The sequence below is a fragment of the Stegostoma tigrinum genome, chromosome 29 (assembly GCF_030684315.1).
Source record: "Stegostoma tigrinum isolate sSteTig4 chromosome 29, sSteTig4.hap1, whole genome shotgun sequence".
Classification (NCBI taxonomy): domain Eukaryota; kingdom Metazoa; phylum Chordata; class Chondrichthyes; order Orectolobiformes; family Stegostomatidae; genus Stegostoma; species Stegostoma tigrinum.
The window spans coordinates 32294329-32318675 of record NC_081382.1 but is presented as its reverse complement, the minus strand read 5'-3'; the positions used below and the strand labels follow the sequence as shown (position 1 = coordinate 32318675).

The 24347-nt window shown below is 41.0% G+C and overlaps 1 protein-coding gene across 5 annotated transcripts in view; it reads right to left on the bottom strand.

The window, feature by feature from the left end:
• The window catches only part of ak8 (adenylate kinase 8), a 192329-nt gene that overhangs the window by 105929 nt on the left and 62053 nt on the right, over positions 1-24347 (bottom strand). For 4 of the 5 annotated variants that reach the window (XR_007250209.2, XM_048558472.2, XM_048558473.1 and 1 more), the window contains 3 exons: positions 17345-17426; positions 3693-3764; positions 1854-2054 (listed from right to left, as the gene is read on the bottom strand). Coding sequence is in view for 4 of the 5 variants with exons in the window: in XM_048558472.2 (XP_048414429.1) it covers positions 1854-2054; positions 3693-3764; positions 17345-17426 (355 nt within the window). In the remaining variant the exon portion in view is untranslated. Of the gene's footprint in view, positions 1-1853; positions 2055-3692; positions 3765-4054; positions 4083-17344; positions 17427-24347 lie in introns of those variants that run through there. The other variant, XM_048558476.2, reaches the window with a different exon arrangement.

Sequence of the window (24347 nt, the reverse complement as noted above, 5' to 3'; positions counted from 1 at the left end):
TGCTGAACATCTTGCAATCATCAGCACACATCTCGACTTCTCACCTTATGATGGAGGGACACTAGTCCAAGAAATCTCTTCAGTGATAATCGAGGGCTGAGATGACAGGCCTTTCAAAAATTACAACCATCTGCTTTTGTCCGAAGCATGAATCCGACCAGCTGAGAGTTTTCCTGATTTCATTCACTCCAGTTTTGCCAGGTCTCCTTGACGCATACTTGGTTGAGTGCTGTACTGATGTTAAGTGAAATCAATCATCTCACCTCTGGAGTTCAGCTCTTTTGTCCATGTTTGGATTGAAGTTACAATTAGGTCAAAAGCCAAGCAGCCATGGCAGAACTCAAACTGAGCAGTAGTGAGCAGGTTATTACTTTGCAAGTACTGCTTCACAGCCTCTTGATACCCCGTCCATTACTTTTCTGATGATTGACAGTAGAATGATAGGGCAGTAATAGGGCTGCCTTCTGTGCACAGGACATGCCTGATCAATTGTCCACATTGTCCAGTGAATGCTTGCGTTGTAACTGTACTTGTACAGATTGTCTAGGAATGTAACCAGTTCTGGGGCATAACAGTACAATATTATGATTGAATATTGTCAAGGCTCTTGGCCTTCGCTGAATTAACTTTTTTCAATTCTTCCTTGATATCATATGGAGTGAATCAAATTGACTAGTATCTGTGATGCTGGAGATCTCAGAAGGAGTAGGAGATGGATCATCCTATGGCATTTCTGGCCAAAGATGGATACGAAAACTTCAGCCTTATCTTTTGTACTTAGGTGCTGGTCTCCCCCATCATTGAAGATGGAAATATTTGTGGAGAACCCCTACCGTTAGTTGTTTGATTGTCCATCACCATTCACAGCTAGATCTGGTAGGACTGCAAAGCTCAACCCTGATAGCTGATAGCTCATTTATTGATTTCCTTTTTAATAACTGAGTAGGTGAATAAAAGTAATCAAAATGGAGAAGCTGCAGATATTAATATATACAATAAAGCATTTAAGTTTCATCTTTGGAACTTTCATCACTATTACCCTATTTATGTACTTTATCCAACACAATAACCGGAGTGACAGAACAATAGATAGCAATACTGAAGTGCAGTGCCAGACTGAATTGATTCTCCTTCTCTTTCTTCACTTTCTGCCCACTCAACTATGTGTGAGTTTTGATTGATGGTACTGTTGCAGAATAACCCAAAAGGGAGTAAGTGTCCCTTTCCGTTCTGAAAACACTTATAACTTGCTGTATCAGTGATAATGGGAACTGCAGATGCTGTAGAATCCAAGATAACAAAGTGTGGAGCTGGATGAACACAGCAGGCCAAGCAGCATCTCAGGAGCACAAAAGCTGACGTTTTGGCCCTAGACCCTTCATTTGGGTCTAGGCCCGAAACGTCAGCTTTTGTGCTTCTGAGATGCTGCTTGGCCTGCTGTGTTCATCCACCTCCACTCTTTGTTATCTATAACTTGCTGTAGTTAATTTTATGTTGGAAAATGTGGTTGTCAATGGTCCCCCTCATGCACCATTGCAGTAAATGGTAGATACATAAAACAAATCATTTGGACATCTGTATGATTGCTGGAGGTGAATAGCTGTCATAAACTTATGTTTATTAGGAAATTCATACAGAATATAATGCAATCCCAATATTATTTTCATTTGAGAACTTTTCATAAAACATATATTGGTGAGTTCTTTCTCCTTAGTTTGAATTGGATTTCAAATCAATAAAACGAGTCAACTGTTCCACTCATGATTTCAGCTTCAAAACACAAGTTCACAGCTATACAAATGTTACTTTTACTAGATTTTCCTGCGAAAGGTTGTTGATGGAAGATTACTTACTCTGCGAAAAGACATCGACACTGGGCTGATCCGCATTTATAATATGGTATTTTTTACTGTAGCTATTCAGTACCCCATGAATCACTCTGCGGTATTCTAATAATCTCTTTGCAGTTTCCTCCTCTGATGTTCCACCAGGTTTCACTAGGCGCTTTCGTATTTTGCTGGAGGTTGGCCAGTTGAAAGTTGTATGATATATTTCTAAAGTATACAGATAAAGGTTAAATTTAAAGAATTGAATGGTAAAGCACATTATGAAATATAAACTACCGTCTTTTAAGGAACAGTAATCTAGACAACATAAAGAATAAAAACCCACTTCACCAACCCAAGGAAGCCTAACCAGATAAATAGAAAGCGGGACATAACACCAGCGCTTCGTCGGAGGCTCACTGATGATGTTACCTAGAATGGTGACGAAACGTCTGAAAACTAACCTCCCAGCTCAGCGAGCAAACTCACATCCAGAACCCACTTCAATAGTTGCAATTACTTACGGACTAATCAAGATGCACCAGTATCTAATTTTATTCACAAATCAACAACACTGACAATTATCTAGCTAAAATTTGAACATCTGAGTTGAAGGTAGAGAAAGTAAATTCAGGCCAACTGATAACAGTAATTATGCAGGATGATTTAAAACACATTAATAATAGGTGAGGTCGACAAAAGTACTAGAAGATCATTGCAGAACAATATTTTATCTCATTACCTAAGAAAATAGTAATGAAAAATGTTTGCGATATCCAGAACTGTGCATTTATAATACAAATTTCAAATATAACTATTAGAAAACACTTCATTTTAATTTTATTATGGATTTATTATGCAAAAGAAACTAACTTTTATAATGTCAATACTGGAAAACTCACAGAAATGAATTTAAAAATTGAGGAGCAAAATAAATGTATTATAGTTGTAACAAATATATTCATAAAGAATGACTGACATGCTCATTAAAAAATGATAAATCTATAGCTATTATGGAGATGTAGGATACAGTGTGAATAAGGACAGGAGAAAACAATAGTTAGAACCTCACGGTAACTCAGGATAAAACTGCAGGAGAGGAAAGACCACTTGTTGCAAGTGAAGCGTAATCTATTTCAGAACTGATTGGATTGCAACCAAACAGCAGTGGTGTTTCATTGCTACATCATGAAGGTGAGGCAGTGAATAAAGTTCAAGGAGTGATTGCTGTTGAATCCAAGAAAGCATAACAGGTCTATCACAGAGAACGACTTTCCTGAATTGACTAATGTTACGGGCAGAACTGAAATTGGGCTAAAGGATTTAAAGGGGAATTCAAAATTTATCTGATCCCTTTGTCACATTGCAGCTTTGGTATCTTGTTGTGCGACAATTGGCTGCCCAGATTACACCACTTCTAAAGGAAATGATTGATGCTATAAAGGATGTGGATGATGCTATATAAATGTAAGCCCTTTATTTTAACTTTTTTCTGTTGCATACCACAGTTTTAGTATTTTTAAGTCTCCTCCTTCCCAAAGCACAAACGAATGAGGTGAGTGTATTGTTGTGCATTCAAAATAGCATAGTTTTTCTTGCTCCTAGAAGATGCATGCAGTTTAAACATTCCTCAAAATACTTCTACAAGGATACCTCTGGATATCCTATTAACCACAGTATAAAAGAACCACATCAAAGAAGAAGCATTTTTAAATGACTTGCTTCCTGTTTGGAAAATTACTGTTTTAATCTTTAAGATACTTAAGTTAAAAATGTGTAGAGTGTAAGACAAGAAATGGAGCAGGTTATGAACTAATATAAGGTGTAATTCTGGTAAAGAGTTAGTTTATAAATAAAGTATCATACCTCCTGTTGTCATGTCAATCCTTTTCTCAAGATTCCTCTCAATTAACACGGTATCAGGAGCATCGAGTATAACTATGGATGGAAAAGATACAGTTAATGTATAATTGTACAGTTACAATGCGATCATTTATTGAATGGAGAACTGTACTGAACTTAGCTTGAAAATATCAGAACTACAGCACCTTCGAGGTGAATTGAGATCTTATACATTATGTACAACATTATACCATCTTCCCAGGCATTTTACAGATACAAGATAAACACAGGAAGTTATGTTTTGCAACAATAACAATATGTTTTGTAATATAAGCCAACCAGCAAAATCTGGGTGATTGTCAGTTAAAATCAGCTAAATGCCTTACCCACCAATGTCCTGCCTGAATTACATCATCACCACCTCCATAGCTATTTTATGCTGGTAGCTAGTGCATCTGGCATCCTTACATATGAGCAGCTGGTCCAATTTCAGGAAGAAAGCATAAAAAATTTGTTAGAGAGAGGAAAGCCCTGCAAGGGATAGAGTGCTTTATTTCCCCTTCCAATTCCATATGATTTAGTCCCCTCCCTCTCTCTCTAACGCCCCCCTCACTTTTTTATGTTAGCATTGCCCTTTGCATGCAAGTATTCAATAGGCCACATGGATGTTTTCCTTCTATTGAAAAAGGTGTCTTTATTTTCTATCTCATTCAAAAAAATTAACTATAAGTGATTTGGGAAAAAGATATTTGGATTCTTGACTGGCCAATCCAAAAGAAAAAAAAGCAGAAAAGAAGTAGTAAAAATAAAAAATTGTTGGCTTTCTGTTCTCTCATTCAAAGTATCTGTCAGTCCCAGATGAGTCCTGGACGTCTACAATGGAGGTTTGACCTATGTCGTGTGTGGGACACTTCAGGTGATGTGTACACATATGCTGCTGGCAAATCAAGCACTTACTTAATACCTGTCAATTAAATGTGACACCAACAAGTTTCTAGATTTTAATGCCTAGGAGATCCAATGGATCCACTCTACCGTTGCATTCTACACGAATAATAAATAATTGTTGCAGCATTACAGAGTACATCAATTTACATCAGTATACTTTGGAAGACTTGAGCACTTAGTGGTTGCTAACTAATGTTTTAACCATCAAGGGGGTGAACACTGCACAACTGCAGCAGAACAAAAGAGGATATTATGGAGTCAATGAGCATGGAGCTGGATAAACACAGCAGGTCAGACAGCTTCAGAGGAGCAGGAAAGTCAATGTTTCAGGCCAAAACCCTTTGTCAGGAGTCGGCCTGAAATGCTGACTTTCTTGCTCCTCTGATGCTGTCTAACCTGCTGTGTTTGTCCAGCTCTGCATTTATTGACTCTGTCTTCCAGCATCTGCAGTCCTTACTATCTCCTACAGGATGCGATGAGACTCTAAAAAAATTAAGAAAGTGGCAGCAGTCTTTGGATGAGCAAGGTGAGTGCATTGAGCAGGAGGAACAACACCTGCAGCATTAGGCTTACAAAGGCAGGCATGACATGTGAAAACACTAGTATATAAATACATCCAATAGACATGAACTGGATGCAGTGATCACTCTGACTGTACATCTGTTGTAGCTCAAAAGTCAAGCAGAGCCTATTTGCTCCCAGAAGTTTTTGATTGTTTCTTTCTTCATTTTTGGTGTTGCTGAATAAAAGTAAATGTTTCCATTGTTTGAAGGCTTTCCATTATGTGATGGTTCCATGGGGCACTGGGGAAACAATAGCACTCACTTTGACAGGGGTCTAAGATACGATGACACTAAGGACAGTTAACCTGAGTAATTTTGTTTTCAAACAGCAACATATTAATGTACGCTAGTACATGCAATGAAGCTATGCTCCAACCTCTCCCCTGCAGAACATGCAGCCCTCCGCTCCAATCCCAACCTCAACATAAAACCCATAGACAAGGGAGGCACAGTTGTAGTATGGTGCACTGACCTCTACATTGCTGAGGCCAGATGCCAACTCTCTGACACTTCCTTCTACCGCCCCCTGGATCATGACCCCACCCCAGAGCACCAAATCATCATCTCCCAAACCATTCACAACGCCATCATCTCAGGTGACCTCCCACCCACAGCCTCCAACCTCACTGTTCCCAAACCCTGCACTGCCCGCTTCTATCTCCTTCCCTAAATCCACAAACTTGCCTGCCCTGGTCGACCCATTGTCTCCACCTGCTCCTGCCCCACCGAACTCACCTCCACCTATCTGGATCCCATTTTCTCCCCCTTCGTCCAGGAACTCCCTACCTACGTCCGTGACACCACCCATGTCCTCCACCTTCTCCAGAACTTCCAATTCCCCGATTCCCAACACCTCATTTGCACCATGGACGTCCAGTCCCTAGACACCTGCATTTCCCATGCAGATGGCCTAAAGGCCCTCCGCTTCTTCCTGACCCCCAGACCCGACCAGTCCCCCTCCACTGACAACCTCATCCGTCTAGCCAAACTCGTCCTCACCCTCAACAACTTCTCTTTCGATTCCTCTCACTTCCTACAGACAAAGGGGGTGGCCATGGGTACCCATATGGGCCCAAGCTATGCCTGCCTCTTTGAGGGTAATGTGGAACAGTCCCTCTTCCACATCTACACTGGCCCTAAACCCCACCTCTTCCTCCGTTACATGACTGTATCTTCGCCACCTCATGCTCCCAAGAGGAGCTCGAACAGTTCATCCACTTCACCAACACCATCCACCCCAACCTCAAGTTCACCTGGACTATCTCCAACACATCCCTCACCTTCCTGGACCTCTCTGTCTCCACCTCAGGCAACCACCTAGAAACCGATGTCCATTTCAAGCCCACCGACTCCCACAACTACCTAGAATATACTTCCTCCCACCCACCTTCCTGCAAAAATTCCATCCCCTATTGCCAATTCCTTCACCTCCGCCACATCTGCTCCCAGGATGAGGCATTCCACTCCCGTACATCCCAGATGTCCTCGTTCTTCAAGGAACGCAACGTCCCGCTCGCAGTGGTCGAGAACGCCCTCAACCGTATCTCCCGCATTTCCCGTAACTTATCCCTCACACCCAGCTCCCACAATAACCGCCCAAAGAGAATCCCCCTCGTCCTCACATACCACCACACCAACCTCTGTATACAATGCATCATCCTCCAACACTTCCACCATCTACAATCCGACCCCACCACTAAAGACATTCTTCCATCCCCACCCTCGTCTGCCTTCTGGAGAGACCACTCTCTCTGGGTCTCCCCTCCAACCCCACCACACCCGGCACTTTCCCCTGCAACCGCAGCAAGTGCTTGACCTGCCCCCACACCTCCTCCCTCAGCCAGGCCCCAAGATGACTTTCCACATCAAACAGATGTTGACCTGCACATCTGCCAATGTGGTATACTGCATCCGCTGTACCCAGTGTGGCTTCCTCTACACTGAGGAAACCAAGCAGAGGCTTGGGGACCGCTTTGCAGAACATCTATGCTCAGTTCGCAATAAACAACTGCACCTCCCAGTCGCGAACCATTTTAACTCCCACCCCTATTCCTTAGACGACATGTCCATCCTGGGCCTCCTGCAGGTCCACAATGATGCCACCCGAAGGTTGCAGGAACAGCAACTGATATTCCGCTTGGGAACCCTGCAGCCCAATGGTATCAATGTGGATTTCACAAGCTTCAAAGTCTCCCCTCCCCCCACTGCATCCCAAAACCAGCCCAGCTCGTCCCTGCCTCCCTAACCTGTTCTTCCTCTCACCTATCCCCTGCTCCCACCTCAAGCCGCACCTCCATTTCCTATCTACTAACCTCATCCCACCCCCTTGAGCTGTCCGTCCTCCACGAACTGACCTATCTCCTCCCTACCTCCCCACCTACACTCTCCTCTCCACCTATCTTCTCCTCTATCCATCTTCGGTCTGCCTCCTCCGTCTCCTTATTTTTTTCAGAATCCTCTCCCCAACCCCCTTTTCTGATGAAGAGTCTAGGCCCGAAACATCAGCTTTTGTGCTCCAGAGATGCTGCTTGGCCTGCTGTGTTCATCCAGCTCCACACTTTGTTATCTCGGATTCTCCAGCATCTGCAGTTCCCATTGTCTATGAAGCTGTACCACTTGTATGTCCTAAGAAGCATTTTTTTTGGTTCCCTTTCCACTATGCACAGTGAAGGGCAACTCCTGGTTGGACATTACTTGATTCGGTGTAAGGCTTGGCTTTAAAAATAGAGCTGGCACCAGGAGTCCTGGGAGGTCCTAGCACTGGTGAGTACCTCTGCCTTTGGCAAGTGGAAAGACAGCACGACCAAAAGGCCACTGAGACATGATGCATAGATAATGTGGCAGGGTGCAGAGAATAGTGTGTGGAAATGCATTCAGGATCACAGTAAGTAATGCTCCATGAACATCAGCAAAATTGCCACTTTGTTGATTTCTGGAAAAATTCAACTCATGATAATTGATTTTAGCAGATAGTCTCCAGTATTATCAAAAAGTCAATAGAATCCTTACTCTGAACTATTGCCTTTAGCCTGCACTCAGACATTCATAGTATTTCCAAATGTCAATTTGCAGTGAATTATAATATATATTCTACTTTATGAATTATACAGTACTTGCAGGTTTGTTAATGCTATATTACATGCTTCTGTGTATTTGAATGCTTTCATTGATGAAAGGACTGAAGTCCAAACCAGAAGGAAATCTAGAATTGGTGATGGCATAATGGTAATGTCTCAGTGTTAGTAATCCAGAACACCAGACCAATGTTCTGAGAACACAGGTTCCAATTAGATTGTGGGAACTTGAATTCAGTGGAAATCTGGAGTAAGAAGTTCATCTAATGGCAACCATGTTGATTGATGTGAAAGGCCATCTGGTTCTTTAATGTCCTTTAGGGAAGGAAAACTGCTATTCTTACCTGATCTGGTGACGTGTGACTTTAGACCCAGACCAATGTGGTTGACTCTTAACTGCCTTCTGGGCAATAAACACTGGCATTGTGATTGATACCCACCTCCCATGAACAATTTTTAAATTTTTTTTAAAAAATTGGGTGCATTGGGTCAAAGCTCTAAATGACATTGGTTTTGTCATCACTTATTTCTCAAGATTATTTTAGTGGGTTTAAAGGTTTAGTCTCTTGCATTCACTGCATAAAATGTGGTCTCGTCTACACTGGGGAAACAAAGTGTAGAATATCTATGCTTTGCTTGCAAAAAATACCCTGACCTACCTGTTGCCTGCCACTTTAACACACCACCCTGTTCCCTGGCCAACATCTGTCTCTGGCTTGCTGTAGTGTTCCAGCAAAGCTCAACGCAAGCTGGAAGAATAACACCTCATTTTCCATTTGGGGACCATGCAGGTCTCCAGACTCAGAGTCAAGTTCAATAATTTTAAGGCCTAAACTCTCCCATGTCTTAGCTCCCCATCCCACATACCAGGTCTTGTAATCACATAGCCTGCCTTACATTACTACCTATTGTTCATCACTAACAGTGCCCATTAACAGCTATTCACCTTCTCAGCCAGATCGTTATCAACTCCTTCGTCTATCCGATTGTTCTTCTTTCTCTTCGGGCTCCATCCTATCATTTACTTCCTATCCCATCCCCCTCCCTATTTTCTGCATATAAGCCAACATTTTCCCAGCTGCCATCAGTTCTGAGGAAGGATCACTAGCCCTGATACATTAACTCTGGTTTTATTTTCCCCCCTTCACAGATGCTGCCAGACCTGTTGAAGTTTTCCAGCAACTTCTGTTTTTATTCCTGATTCACAATATCCCCAGTTCTTTCCGTTTTTCTTTGAGCAAAGGAGTTGCGGCGACCTGTTGAGGTTTACAGGATGTTGGTGAGGCCTGTTCTGGAGTACTGCGTGCAGTTCTGGTCATCCTGTTACATGAAGGATATTATCAAACTGGAAAGGGTTCAGAAAAGATTTAGCAGGATGTTGCTGGGAATGGAGGGTTTGAGATATAAAAATAGATGGGAAAGGCTGAGAATTTTTCACAGGAACGCTGGAGGTTGAGAGGTGATCTTATCGGTGTTTGTAAAGTCATGAGGGACATAGATAAAGCGAATGACAAGAGTCTTTTTCCCTAGGGTGGGGAAGTTCAAAACTAGGGGGCATATTTTTAAGTTGAGTGGAGAAAGTTTTAAAAAGGACATGAGGGGCAACACTTTTACACTGACTGTGGTTTTTGTGTGGAATGAATTGCCAGAAGAAGTGGTGGATGCAGGTACAGTTGCAACATTTAAAAGACATTTGAATAAGTCCATGAATAGTATAGGTTTGGAGAGATATGGGTCAAACACAGGCAGGTGGGACTGGTTCTGTGCTTTGTGACTCTATGACACTATATTTTGACGAGGGCAGGAAATTCTTACTAACATGTCCTTAAAAACCAGAAGAATTTGCATCATCACTGTTTTAAAACTATTAAATCAAGCTGAAAAGACATTTTGCTCAAGATCAGAAAATAATTCTGTTTATAATTGTTTTACGTCAAGATTACATTTTGCTCCCATTGCAACATAACAGATTTTATTATTGTATATAAAAAAGAACTGTTCAATCTAGAACTTAACTGTAAGCTGATTATGGTCATACCCTTGCATATCAGAAAGCATGGCACTATATTTTCCAGCTGTTTTTGTTGTACATTTTCTGAATACAAGTGTAAATTGTCTGAGAACAAAATAATGTATTCTTACTCTTTACAAAAAAAATGGTTGCTCTTACTGATATGTAGGCAAGGAATTACTCTGATCCAACCTTACAATGTAATATTTATAACTTCAGTGTTCCCTGATCATGCTTAGACAACTTGAAGATTGTTAATTTTTTTCATGTACTTCATGCAGCAAATGATTTCAATAGAGGCTACTGTGAAGCAATCCATTTTGGATGTTAAAAAGGTTGGATGTTTTTTAGGCATCCATAAGACATGAGCATTGCTGATTAGGGCAGCATTTAGTGCCAATCCCCAATTGCCCATTGAGCAGTTACGAGCAAACCACATTGCAAGTCACACTTAGGTCAGACCAGGTTAAGAACAACCGATTTCCTTCGCTACAGTATGTTATTGAACCAGATGGGGTTTTTCCAATAATCAGCAATGGTTTCATGATCAATATTAGACTCTTAATTCCAGATTTTTTTAACTTCCACCATCTGCCAAGGCAGAATTTGAACCCAGGGCCCTAGAATATGAACAAAGTTTCTGAATTAATAGGTTGAGTGATGATACCTAATTGCCTTTTAACTGAGTGGCTTGCTCTGATACTTAAGAGACTGATATGGAGATGCCAGCGTTGGGCTGGAGCAGACAAAGTCAGAATTCACATGACACTAGGTTATAGTCAAACAGGTTTATTTGAAATCATAAGCTTTTGGAGTGTTTCTCCTACATCAGGTGAAGTGGCCCACTTGATTTCAAATAAATCTGTTGGAGTATAACCTGGTATTGTGAATTTAAGAGATTAGTTATGAGTCAACTGCATTGCTACAGTAGTGACACGTGGGCCAGACCATTAAGGATGGCACATTTCCTTCCCTAAAGGCCATTATGGAACAATGGCAATCATTGACAGTTCAATGGCAATTATTACAAAGGCTAGCTTTATATTCCAGATTATTTAATTAAATTTATCAAAGTTCAGTTGCAACAGTGAGACCACATACCTACAGTATTAACCTCCAGGTTAACGTCCACTGACCTTACTGTGACATCATCATCTTCCCTTGAAGGAAATAAACTTAGAACTACGGGATAAAGTGGAGGAAAAAATACTGATTGGATTGGTTCACAGAGAGACTCAGTGGGCCAAAGGATTCCTTCTGAGCTCTAAACAACAGTGCGTCTCTGAAAAGCTTATGGGGCTAAATGGTCTACTTCTGCTCCTACATTTCTGTTTACTTCCTATAGATTTAAAGCTTTTGCATGGTTATTCCTTTCTTTCCATATTGGAATTCCTTTAGATATTGACATATAAAGCAACAGTGTCACCAAGTTCACCCAATGATTAAGTGAGCACAATGCTAACATATAACTCAAGCAAAGATTTTTTCAGAAAGAGTTTGAATGACTCCAAATAAACTAATTGTCCAGCAGACTGAGTTATGCTGTGAATATTAACGCTGGCCTGGTTTTAAATCCAGCTCCAGACAGATGGGATGAAAGTCTCTGACAGCTGTTAAGGGTCCTAAATGAAATCAGTTTGGGTAGAGTCAAGCCAATTCCCAACAGTCACAAGTTCTACAAAATTGGCTTCAAATTCAGTACAACTGGCAGTAAATGGTCGATCATAATCAGACAAGCCATAAGGATAGTTAAGGTGGGAGATGGCAATGTTGCACTGATTTAATAAGGAATTCTTTGAAGCTCCAACACAGTGTATTAATAACTGTTATTTACAATACACCTGAGCACAATACTCTTGCTGATTTACTCTCTCAAAAAAAGAAAAGGCATTTTTCTCTAACCATCAAGAAAGAGAGTGATCGAAATCAGTTCCCTTAATTTCTATCACTAACTCGTTTTTGTATCATATTCGTGAATAGGATTTGGCATGATGATTAGGCCAACATTTGTTGCCCATCCTTGCTTGCCCTTGAGAAGATGGCGGTGTGCCTTTTTGAACTGCTGCAGTGCATGAAGTATAAGTACTCGCACAGTCCTGTAAAGGAGGAAGTTTCAGGATCCTGACTCAGTGATTAGATTAGATTCCCTAGTGTGGAAACAGGCCCTTCGGCCCAACAAGTCCACACCGCCCTTTGGAGCATCCCAACCAGACCCATCCCCCTATAACCCACACACCCCTGAACACTACGGGCAATTTAGCGTGGCCAATCTATGGTGAGGGAATGGTGATATGCAGCCTGGTTTCTCTCGATACTATCCAAGAGGTAGCAGGGAATGTATGCCCTCCAATCACAGCAGCAGGTGTTATTTAACATTCTGAAGAGTATTAACTGGCTGGAAACAGGAAGTCCAGACCTGCTTCAGGCAGAAGCTCTTCCTCAGCTTGCCAGCCAACAGGCCTTGTGATTACAGGCAGATCTTTAGTCCCTACAGCACCAATGACAGAAGGAGAGACCAGAGGCTTGGGGGCTTCAGGTAAGGGGTTAGTAGGGGTGTAGATGGAAAGGTTAGACAAGCAGGAGGGAAGAAGCACCTGGGATGGGAGATGGAAGTGGAACAGAAGATATTGGAAAGGAGAGCCCATATGATAATGTAGACAGGGGACCGTTGAGGGAAATGTGCTCAGGTGGAAACATGAGCAGGTGAACTGAATAAGAAGCAGCGTAAGGCATTATGGCCTTCAAGATCAGTGGCATTGAACCTTCTAGACAGTGAATCCTTTCAAACTTCAAATGTGGACATAAGTTGCATCACTGATAACTTTTACAACAAAGCAAGACAGTTTGTCCAGGTTGCCACAGACCCAGGGACCCAAGGCACCTGAACTGTCGAGATTGCAGCATTGCTGGGTTTCCATATGTACAAGGGGTCATCAACTGCACATGTGACAATCAGAGTTCAATCACATTAACCAGCCAGATTCCTGAACAGAAAGAAATTTCACTCTCTCAATATTCCGCTCCTTTGTGATCACAGGTAACAATTCCTGCAGCTGCATGCCCATTATACAGCTAGTTGTCACATTGGTTACAATTTGCACAGCTCCCAGGTTCCTCAAATGTTCACTCCAGGGCTGGCTTGTGGATGACAAGCAGACATGGCTATTGATCCCAGTGCACAAGCCTCAGACTGATGCTGAACAGTGCTACAACTTTGCTCATACCTTTATTAGGGCCATCACTAAGTAGAAAATTGGTCTTCTGAAGATGAGCTTCTGTTGCCTGGACCACTCAGGAGGTGTACTCCAGTACTTATTGGACAGGGTCTTAAGGATGGTGACTGTCACTGTGCCATGCACAGCAAAGCCCAACAATAAGGCAAGAACTAAGAAGAGGAAAAGATGGAAGCCATCCGCTTCTTCAAATAGTGAAGGTGAGGAGAAAGACAATGCTTACAATGAGGTTGCTGAAGAAACAGAGCAATTGTGAGACACGGCAGATAGACCATAAGATATAGGAGCAGAATTAGGCTATTTGCCATTTGATCCTGGCTGATATGTTTCTCAACCCTGTTCCCTGCCTTCTCCCTGTAATCTTTGATCTCCTTACTAATCAAAAATCTATCTTTGTCTTAAATACACACAATGATGTAGCCTCCTTAGCCTTCTGTGGCAATGCGTTCCACATACTAACGACCCTCTGTCTGAAGAAAAGTCCTCCTCATTTTAGTTTCTTTCGCTCTAAGGCCATGTGTCAGGTCCTAGTATCTCCTACTAGTGGAAATATTTTCTATGTCCACACTATCCAGGCTTCTTAGTATTCTGTTTGTTTCGATGAAATCCCAACTCACTTTCCTAAACTTCATTGTGTATAGACCCAGGGATGTCAACTGCTTCTCATATGATAAGCCCTTCGTTCCTAGATCATTCTTGCAAGTATCACCTGGGCTTTCTCCAAGGCCAGTATGTCCTTCATTAGACACAAGGCCCAAAACTGCTCACAATATTCCAAATGTGGTTTGAATAGAGCATTATACAGCTTCAGCGGTACATTTCTGCTCTGGTATTCTAGCCCTCTCAGAATGAATGCTACTATTGCACTTGCCTTTCTAACTGCCAACTGAACCTGCATGTCAACCTTAAGAAAATCCTGAACTAGGACGAATAGTAAGCATGCATTGATGTGCATAGTAAGCACAAACATTCTCAGACCTAGAAGGGGATTAATCTGACATAAGGAGCCTGACCTCCTTGGAGGAGTGAGCTATTGGGCTGGCAGGAGAGAAACAGTGACATGCCTGTGCTAAAGGGGAGGTTGAATACTTACAGCCGTCTAGTGAAAAACCTTCCAATCAACTTCTCCCAAGCACCAAACATTTTAATAAAACTTTTGTACGGATGGCGATACATGACATCAACAAATCTTTATGTTTTTCTTCATAATCTACAGATTCCACTCCCAAGCCAAGGCAAAAAATCAAGAACCTCAGCCCTCAGGTTATTTCCACCAGCCATTTGAAATGCACTAGTAGTAAGTTAGTTTGCTCCTTTTTCACCATTAACCTCCTGTTTAGTTTCCTAGCCGGATAGAGGACATCCATAGCGTTTGTTTGTGCTTACTATGCATGTTCTTCTTCTGAAGGATAGAAGAATTAAGAGACATTAGCTTAGATATATGATTACTTTGCTTGCACTTATTGATACAAATAGACATCAATTTACAGAACTGTGATTGTCTGTGTATGCTCTAGTAAGAGGAACATAGTACAGGGGAAGTTAGATATTAAAAGGTTCTAGTTGAAAGATGGTTCACTGTAATCAAAAAGTTGACAAAAACCAATAAAGCATAACATGATGAGTGCCAAAGTTACCTTTGAGGTGTTCATCCTGGACACACACCAAGACAAACATCAACTGTGCCTGGAGGACCATTAAATCAGGAAAAGACATTCTTTGATTGACCTGAAACTTGTCGGTTTTCCAGTGTAAAATGTTGACCTCGAATGACTGTTGTAGACTGGCACATTTCAAGGTCCAGGACTCTGTGCTGAAGGACGCACTATAGTTGAGGCAGGTGCTACCAAGGCTCAGTGGTGAAAGACTGCTGCCCAAGGTCTTTCTACCGAAATATAACAGAGGTCCATTCAGTCAGACCCTCTCCCAAAACGAACATAAATGGTTTGATATAAGTGTGATCCCTGACAGATGTGTGACAGGCAATAAGTCTGTGGTGAAAGTAGTTCCACCCTGGTAGTCGCAATAAGTGACAGATGTTGCCTGTAAATGAGGCATCTGATGGATATACCTGGCAGCTAACCTGTGTGCGACAGACTGTTTCTGTAACAAGTTTACAATACTAACTCTCATTCACTCAGGGGCAAGAAACAAAGAGTAGATCGTGGTATATTCCTAGCTGAGCATAACAGATGATTTGTTCTCTTATGGCGCTGGACTTAGGTTTTCTTCTACTACCCACAAGACCTGACTTGCGTAGCCATCTCTGTCTAGGCTGTCTTCATCAGTCAGGAAGGCCTCTTTTTGCTGTCCCAAGGGAAAAGAAGTTCCCTTCTCTCCTAAACAAGCTTCAGGATATCCTTGAGGGAGATGTTTTTCAAGTGTGGCCTGTGTCAGACACCTCTGCGATGGGTTGGAAGATGACTTAAGTGATGCACCTAGGTTGTTGGGAATGAAGTGCCTTTTAAATGTCACATCTGGAAAGTGGGGTCCAGAAGGTCCCAGGCATAGAACTTCATGACTGCCCACCAATAAAATTTAGTGTTTGATCCATGTAATGAACTCAGAAGAATGTAATTGCACAACAAAACCCAACACACCCCCAAACAGAAATACCTTCTGTTTTTAGGCTTGCCTTCACACTTAATCTCAAAAAACAGAATTCCACACATAAATAACTCCACAAAGGCCAGTATCCTGTCACTAAGTCACCCTGTATTTCTACAGGCATAACACTTCACACTGACACAGTTAGCACAGAACCACCTCTCAGAGTGATCTGAACCTCTGACACTCCTATTTTATATCTGTTAGCCAGAGCTCTCTGATTAAACCAGGTTAACAGCCCCAATCAGTGAACTCATATTCCATAAGGTTCACCTGGCTGACCTCATTACAATCACTGCACGCCCAATGTGTAGAGTTCACTTTAATGCAATTCAGCAATGTTTTATTTGCATTTTCGTTGATTTAGGCTGTTTTATTCTCCACTCAGAATGTGGTCTCCGTTATATTGGCAAGACCAAATGCAAACTGGGTGACCACTTTGCAGAACACCTCTGTTTAGTCTGTAAGAAGGACTCCAACTTTCCAGTTGCTTCCAAATTCAATAAACCATCTTGCTCTCATGCTAACATTTCTGTCCTGGGCCTGCTGCAATGTTCCAATGAAGAATAATGCAAGTTTGAGGGACAACACCCCATTTTCTGCTTAGGCACTTTACAGTCTCAAGGAATCAATATTGAAATCCACTTTTTCCACAAATTTAGGGCCTGACTATATGATATCTGTTCCACATTTTTCTTACATTCCTACATTTTGTTACACTCCCTCCCTCCCATCCCACATACAGCCTTGTCTTATTTGTGCTTTGCTTACTTTGCTCTCAGTAGAGAGGACACATTCTCTCCTTTTCACAACTCAATTTATATCCATTTTACATCTCTTTTTTTCTCTTTCAGCATCATTAACAACTTCTTTGTCTTTTGCACTGGGCCTATTCACCATTTCACCCACCACCATCTTTGTCAAAACTAACTTTCCCACTCCTTTCAGTTCTGAAGAAGAGTTACACAGAACTCAAAATGTTAGCTGTTTCTCTCTCTGCAGATGCTGCCAGACCTGAGGAGTTTCTCCAGAAGTTTTTTGTATTTGTTTTAGAGTTCCAGCATCAGCAGTATTTTGCTTTTATTTTAATGGAGAATCCAGTTGTTGGCTTAATTCGGGAGAAAAATGTGGAATTAAAGCTCTTTTTCTGGGGTGCAATGATCTGATGAGTTTGTTCTATTTTTAAGAGCAATTTTTAAGACTTTGTTTTTAGTTAATATTCTTATCCATGATAACTTACCAACATGTTCCGGCGCAATTCCCATTTCTTGTAATGCAAGTGCCTGTTCTCTGGTTTTTGGGAAACCCACTAGGATCCAACCCTGAGACAAAAAACAACCAAGGGGCATTTTGTTACAATTAGTGATGTGAAAGGGAAGTATGCAGTGTTAGAAGTTACTACATAGGATGATATCAAATATACCATATAGTTTTGTTAATGGCACATGTTTAGCTTTATAATTAAGAACTTGGTCTCTGTGCAACTCTACACGTAGCATCCGCATCCAGCGTTCCCTACACATAAGGCCTGATTTTTAACTCTATGAATGACAGGCTTTGAGAAAGTTTAAACTTCGCTCATATCTTAACCTCAAATTCAGAAAAATATTGTGCTCTGACAATGCCCACCATCTAAGTGGTTACATGTAATTAGCCTTTGAAATAAGCTCCATGAAATCTCTCCAATCACAGCATTGGTATTCAAGGAAATCCAAGAATATTTATACCTCTGTGAACCAAAATTTAACTTCTATTTATATACAACTAACTTCTTGATTTTTCCAAGATTGAGTGAACGGCATTGCTTCAGAAATTTTTCAAGAAACTTTTTGGTTACAAAGAACATTTACTCAATGCTTTCTGAAGGAGATTAGATTAGATTAGATTAAATTAGATTAGATTCCCTACAGTGTGGAAACAGGCCCTTCGGCCCAACAAGCCCACACCGCCCCTTGAAGCATCCCACCCAGACCCATCCCCCATAACACACACACCCCTGAACACTATGGGCAGTTTACACATGGCCGATCCACCTAACCTGCACATCTTTGGACTGTGGGAGGAAACCGGAGCACCCCGAGATAAAGTGAAACAGAATTTGGTGCTTTTGTTGAGGGCATTTTTCATGCATTCACTGCTTCATTAAAATGTTTTTAAATCTTCAGTCTCAGTTGATAATCACCATTTTTCCCCAACAATCGTCTTTGATCGCTCTGTAAAGGTCATGTGTTTCATAGAGTCATATAGCATAGAAGTAGACCCTTTGGTCAACTAATCCATGCCTACCATGTTTCCCCAAAGTAAACTAGTTCCAGTTGCCTGCGTTTGGCTGATATCTCTCTAAACCTTCCCTATTCATGGACTTGTCCAAATGTCTTTTAAATGTTGTAACTGTACCTGCCCACACCACTCCCTCTGGCAGTTCATTCCATATAAGCACCACCCTCGGTGTGAAAAAGTTGCCCCTCAGGTCCCTTTTAAATTTCTTCCCTCTCACCTTAAACCAATGCCATCTAGTTTTGAACTCCCCACACTGGGAAAAAGACTTTTGCTATGCACCTTATCTATTCCCCTCAAAATTTTATAAACCTCTACAAGATACACCCTTCAACCTCCTACACTCCAGGGAGAAAGGTTCCAGCCTATCCAGCCTGTCTTGCCTCCCGATTCACCATTTGATTTTATTCTTCTCCTTTGCCCTTCTCAGAGCATCGACTAAACTGATGAGCAGTGTTAGAGGGTCAATGTTCCGACATGTCCTCTCTGCAATTACATAGACTGCACAATCATTAACCATCTCCATTCTCTTGTGTGATTTTATTTCTACATGATTAAATGCAGGTAACACATCTACCGGAACAGCTTTTCATCCCAACAATGCATGATATCTCTGGAGTCTTTGGTCTCTTCCTTTTCCTTGTCTCCACAGGGTCACCACTAAATTGTATGCCAATGATATCTCCGCTAATCTCTACCACTTCCATTGATGGTTCCATGGTGTTAGACTTCCTGTCCAATAACAATTCTTTGTTCAATGAATACCAGGCTATTAGTTTCAATCCTCATCATAGCCTCTGTTCTTGCTGCAGACTCTCACCCATTAAAAGGGTCAGCCACATATTGCAAAACTTTGGCATCGTATTCAACTCCAATATAAGATTTAAGGTCTACATCTTGTCCATTAGCAGGAGCTTTTAGCTCCACCTCCACAAATAATTGCCTCCATCTACAGCCCAACCCCTTTGACACTGAAACTTCATTGTCTATCATCTCTAGACTTATTTCTCAAGACGTTTTTCACATTACATTCTTTCCAGATTATAAAATGAGTGGTATTAATTGTTGCATTGTGTAGACATAATAAAATGAATTACTAGTTTTATTCCATGACATCATAGGATTGTGTGATCTTACTTGAACATATTCTTGTGCACTTTTCTTTTAACTGTGTATTTTTAAATGATCCTGCATAGTAAACCCACTAGTTTTAGAAACTAAAACTTCACATCTGACTGAATTTGGAAATTCTTTAAATTGCATTGTACAATGTTCTAGTTTAACTGCATTTTTAAACATTTTTATTTCTACACATCATTTGTGTGGCTACATTATGAGTATTATATGGATATAATTGTGTTGGGTGTTAACTAGTTCACTTGGCTGGATGGCTGGTTTGCATTGAGGTATAGTGTCCCTTAGGTTAAACTACCACCATTCATCTCTCTCTGGTGAGAAAGGAGACTAATGGTCCAGCAGGACTATGGCAACTTTATTTTTAATGACTATATATTTGTGCCGCCCGCTCAAACTCATACAGTAATTATACCTGTCATTAATCATCGATAATCAGTAGGAGAAATTAGAGATCTGCAAATAGAATCTATAAATTTTCAGTCAGAATCCAGCAAAGCTTTTTCAAGTTCCAGAACTAAATACTATTTTACAAAAAAATTATAGCTCATAATCACTTTTCCATCAGTCTTTTTTTTCGCAGTCTTAGTGCAAGGTTGAGATTGCAGAATGTATAAGAAATTTACTATGGTGCATCAGTCTAATAAAGCAAAAAGATAAAAATGTTCCACAAAAAGTTAATAGAATAAAGCAAAGGAATGAAAATTAACACAACAATAAAAATCTGCAAAAATGCACAGGCTCGTTAGTCACAAATGAGAGCATCTTGCTAATGAAATACTCACTCTTAGGACTACATGCTGTAACAGAGCTGAAAATAGTCATTTCCCAAATGCCCTTGTTAAAGTAAATGTAAATGTATTACCAGACTTCACTCTCTGAAAATCCACATTTATAGATATAAATATTATCTCAAAAGCACTCTTTATTAAAATTGCAATGCGTTTTGAATTCCAGAGTAGTGACAAGCTTTTTCACAATATTGAAGACACGTATTGATGGAATAAGAACCAAAGAAAATTACAGATTCCATTTAACCAACATAGCTCGCTATGAAAACAAGTCACATATCATCCGAATGTATTACATACAAAATAAACTTCTTATTCAAGGTATACTTCATCTTGTAATACTTAAGACTCTTTTCTTTGAATACTGTAAATAAAATACAAAGGTTGAAAAATTTGAAGAAGCAATTATATTGTACCTATTCATGAATGATAAAAGGTAGCTCTGACTTTATCCTGAATACCTTCTTCTATACAGAACTAGACAATTCAATAAATGCCATATCCTGAAAGGATAAAAATTATGTTATAAATGAATGGGTAAGCCAGAACTTGAAGTTTTCATCCAATCTTTTTGAGATATTGCCTTAATATGGAGCTTCTAAAGTTACATTCCAAATATGATTATGTACATATTAGTCTTGGGTTTTAAAACCTACTTAAACTTTATAGAAAGGATTTTAAAATTATTTTGGAAAACATTCTGTCATAATAAAATAGAAGATGTTGACAGCCTCTCAGATAGCATAACCTGATTAAAAACATAAGTGTTAAAGTGGTTATAATCAAATTTCAGGATAAGCTTTCAATTCAGATTCCCACGAGCTCCTGGGGTCTTGAGATTTTTTGATACCAACAATTTCCTGTATTTATAGCATTCCTGTTGCTGGAGACTAAACATTTTTTTATTGTAGTTATAGGTAGAATTTCAGTTGGTGGGTTAATAGATGGTGACATTTGTAAAATCCAGCAAATTGCCTGCCTGCAATCCATATGACTGTCTGCAATCTGTAAGCCATACCATGGGGCACAGTGAAGGCACGAGATCAATTAATGGCTATGCCCCACATCAGATGCTCTTTTCCTGTGGCAGGGAAGAGGAACATGCTCTGCAGCTTTCAATGCATGGGCTAGTGACAGGCAGGTGGAGTGGAGATAGTTCTTTTGGGGGCTCTCGTACCCAGCAGGCGCATTCTCTGTCCCCAGGTCATGCTTATTTTAACACTCACCCCAGCTTCTCAAACCTGGCTCCCAATACTTTCATGTGTCTGGCTGGGGCTAGCTAGCCAAGTCCTGTTGATACTCCAGACTTACCTTCAGTCCGACCTCCACTATGTCCTCTTATTTGGGTTTTCTTGTAGTCCCAGCCTTGGCTACTGTTCAAACTTGGGACTATAAAACTTCTGTCTCTAAGGAGGGTCTTCCTTCCACACGGAGGAAGTCTCAGCCTTAGCCAATTAACACCCTGCTGTACATTTGATGGCTGTGGGCAGCTAGTAATGAAAGGGATGTGTTGCCTGCCAACCCTACAGGATGATGGGTGAAGAAATCAAGTCATTCAAAAAAATCTTGCTCTGCACTCCATTTTCCTTTGGATAACTGACAATGCTTTGATCATGTTTTCAAAATGTTTTCAGCTAATTCCCAAACAGAAAAGTTAGGCACCTATCTACAAGTATAAATTCACTTCTGTAATGATTTAACAGAGTACAAATTAATCAAGACTAATACTTGACATCATGGTCACAATCTTCCCAGACACTGAGATTGCCAGAAAGGTGCTTCTCAACATCGAAAGCAAAATGATCCATTTTCTCACCAAATGTTTAATGGCAAAACAAAAGTCATGCTGGTGTGAAATGAGAGGCATATTTGTATTAGCATGCATTTACATCTCATTATTAATTAATCTCACCTCATGAATGCACAATTTCCCATTCTCACACCTGCTGGATAAAAATCAAACACCGACAATTCTCAACATGAAAGTCAGTGGTTACCTGGCGATTCCAGCTTGCTGTTTGCTCACCTGGCCCTCCACCTTGGACATCAGTGACCAACATCTTAGGACATGTTGCATGGGTAGTGACAGCAGGTGCCTGCCATTCCTGAATATTGGCATCTGACATGTACCAGCCTCACTGCACTCTTGTGACACATCTCTGATCCACTTACAAGTCAGTTCTACACTTCTGTGCCGCATTTTGGAGCACACTGGCAGACATCTTTTACAGCAAGCTTATGAGGCGATCCTCCTTTAATGTTGCTTACTTTCACATTGATCTTTGCCAAATAAATTCTTCTCTGTCTGGTCTAAGTGCAAGCAACTTTGAAGGAAAGGTTCTGCAGAATGCAGCGATCAACCATGATGCAGGAAAATCATTGTAAGGAAATGTCATTGGAAACCTTAAGAGGGCCAGACATCTGAACCTCTGTTCAAGTAATCCTGTAGTGCAATCAATAATTGTCCTGGTGGTCTTGAGATTTTGATTACGCCAACATTGTTCATACAGCATGGTGTTTTGGAGAATATCATAAGCAAGTGTGCAGTGAATATCCCTTGTGTTCCAGCATTTATCCTGTGACAATATTGAAGGGTCAAATATTGGGCTTATGGGTCTATGTTGCAAAATAAAAACAATATGATGGCTGCCTGGATGGCTTGTATAAATGTGTTTCTGTTTTGAGAAAAGCTGGAGTGTTGGAACTTCCTCACGGCAAATTCTGCAGGCTGGTGCTCTAATTCCATGATGTCAATACGTTGGTAACCAATAACTCCATGCAAGCAGAATGATATTTATTTCAAGGGGAATAGAATACAGAAAGCAGTGTGACTCAATGCAAGTAGAATACTGTTTATTCCAAGGGGAATGGAATATATAAAGTAATGTACTTTAACTCTATATAGCATTGGTGAGGCCACATTTGGAGTATCATATACAGTTTTGGTTCCGTCATTTAAGAAAAGATGTAATTTTTAAAATTAATTCATGGGACATGAGTGCCACTGGCCAGCCACCATTTATTACCCATCCCTAATTGCTCTGGAAAAGGTGGAAGTCTGCTGCCTTCTTGAACTGCTGCAGTCCATGTGCTGTAGGTTGACCCAGCGACAGTAAAGGAACAGTGATATATTTCCACTTCAGAATGGGGACTGGCTTGGAGGGGAACTTGCCCGTGGTGGTGTTCCTATATATCCAGTGCCCTTGTCATTCTAGATGGAAATGGTCATGGGCTTTAAAGGTGCTGTCTAAGGATTTTTGGTGAATTTATGTATTACATTTTATAGATTGTACGCACAGCTGCTTCTGAGTATTGGTGGTAGAAGGCGTGGATGTTTGTGGTTGTGGTGCAAATCAAGAGGGTTGCTTTGTTGTGGATGGTGTCAAGCTTCTTGAGTGTTGTTAGAGGTTAATTCATCCAGGTAAGTGAGGAGTATTCCATCACACTCTGACTTTTGCCTTGTAGATGGTGGACAGGCTTTGGGAAGGCAGAAGGAGGTTACTTGCTGCAGTATTCCTAGGCTCTGACCTGCTCTTGTAGCCACAGTATTAATGTGATGAGTCCAGTTGAATTTCTGGTCAATGGCAATACTAAAGATGTTGACAGTGGAGGATTCAGTGGTCATTGCCTGGCATTTGTGTGGTGTGATTGTCACTTGCGACTTGTCAGTCCAAGCCAGGTCATTGTCCAGATCTTGTTGTGTTTGAACATGGATTGCTTCAGTACCTGAGGTGGTGTGAATGGTGCTGAACATTGTGCAATCAGCGGTGAACATCCCCACTTTTGGCCTTATGATGGTGGGAAGGTCATTGATGAAGTAACTGAAGACGATTAAGCCGAGGACATTACCCTAAGCTACTTCTGCAGAGATGTCCTAGATCTGAGATAACTGATCTCCAATATGCCAGATATGACTCCAATCAGCTGAGAGTGTGTCCCCAGTTCCAGTTTTGCTAGGGATCCCTGATGCAATACATGATCAAAAGTGGCCTTGATGTCAAGGGCTGTCACTCTCCCCGCACCTATGGAATTCAGCTCTTT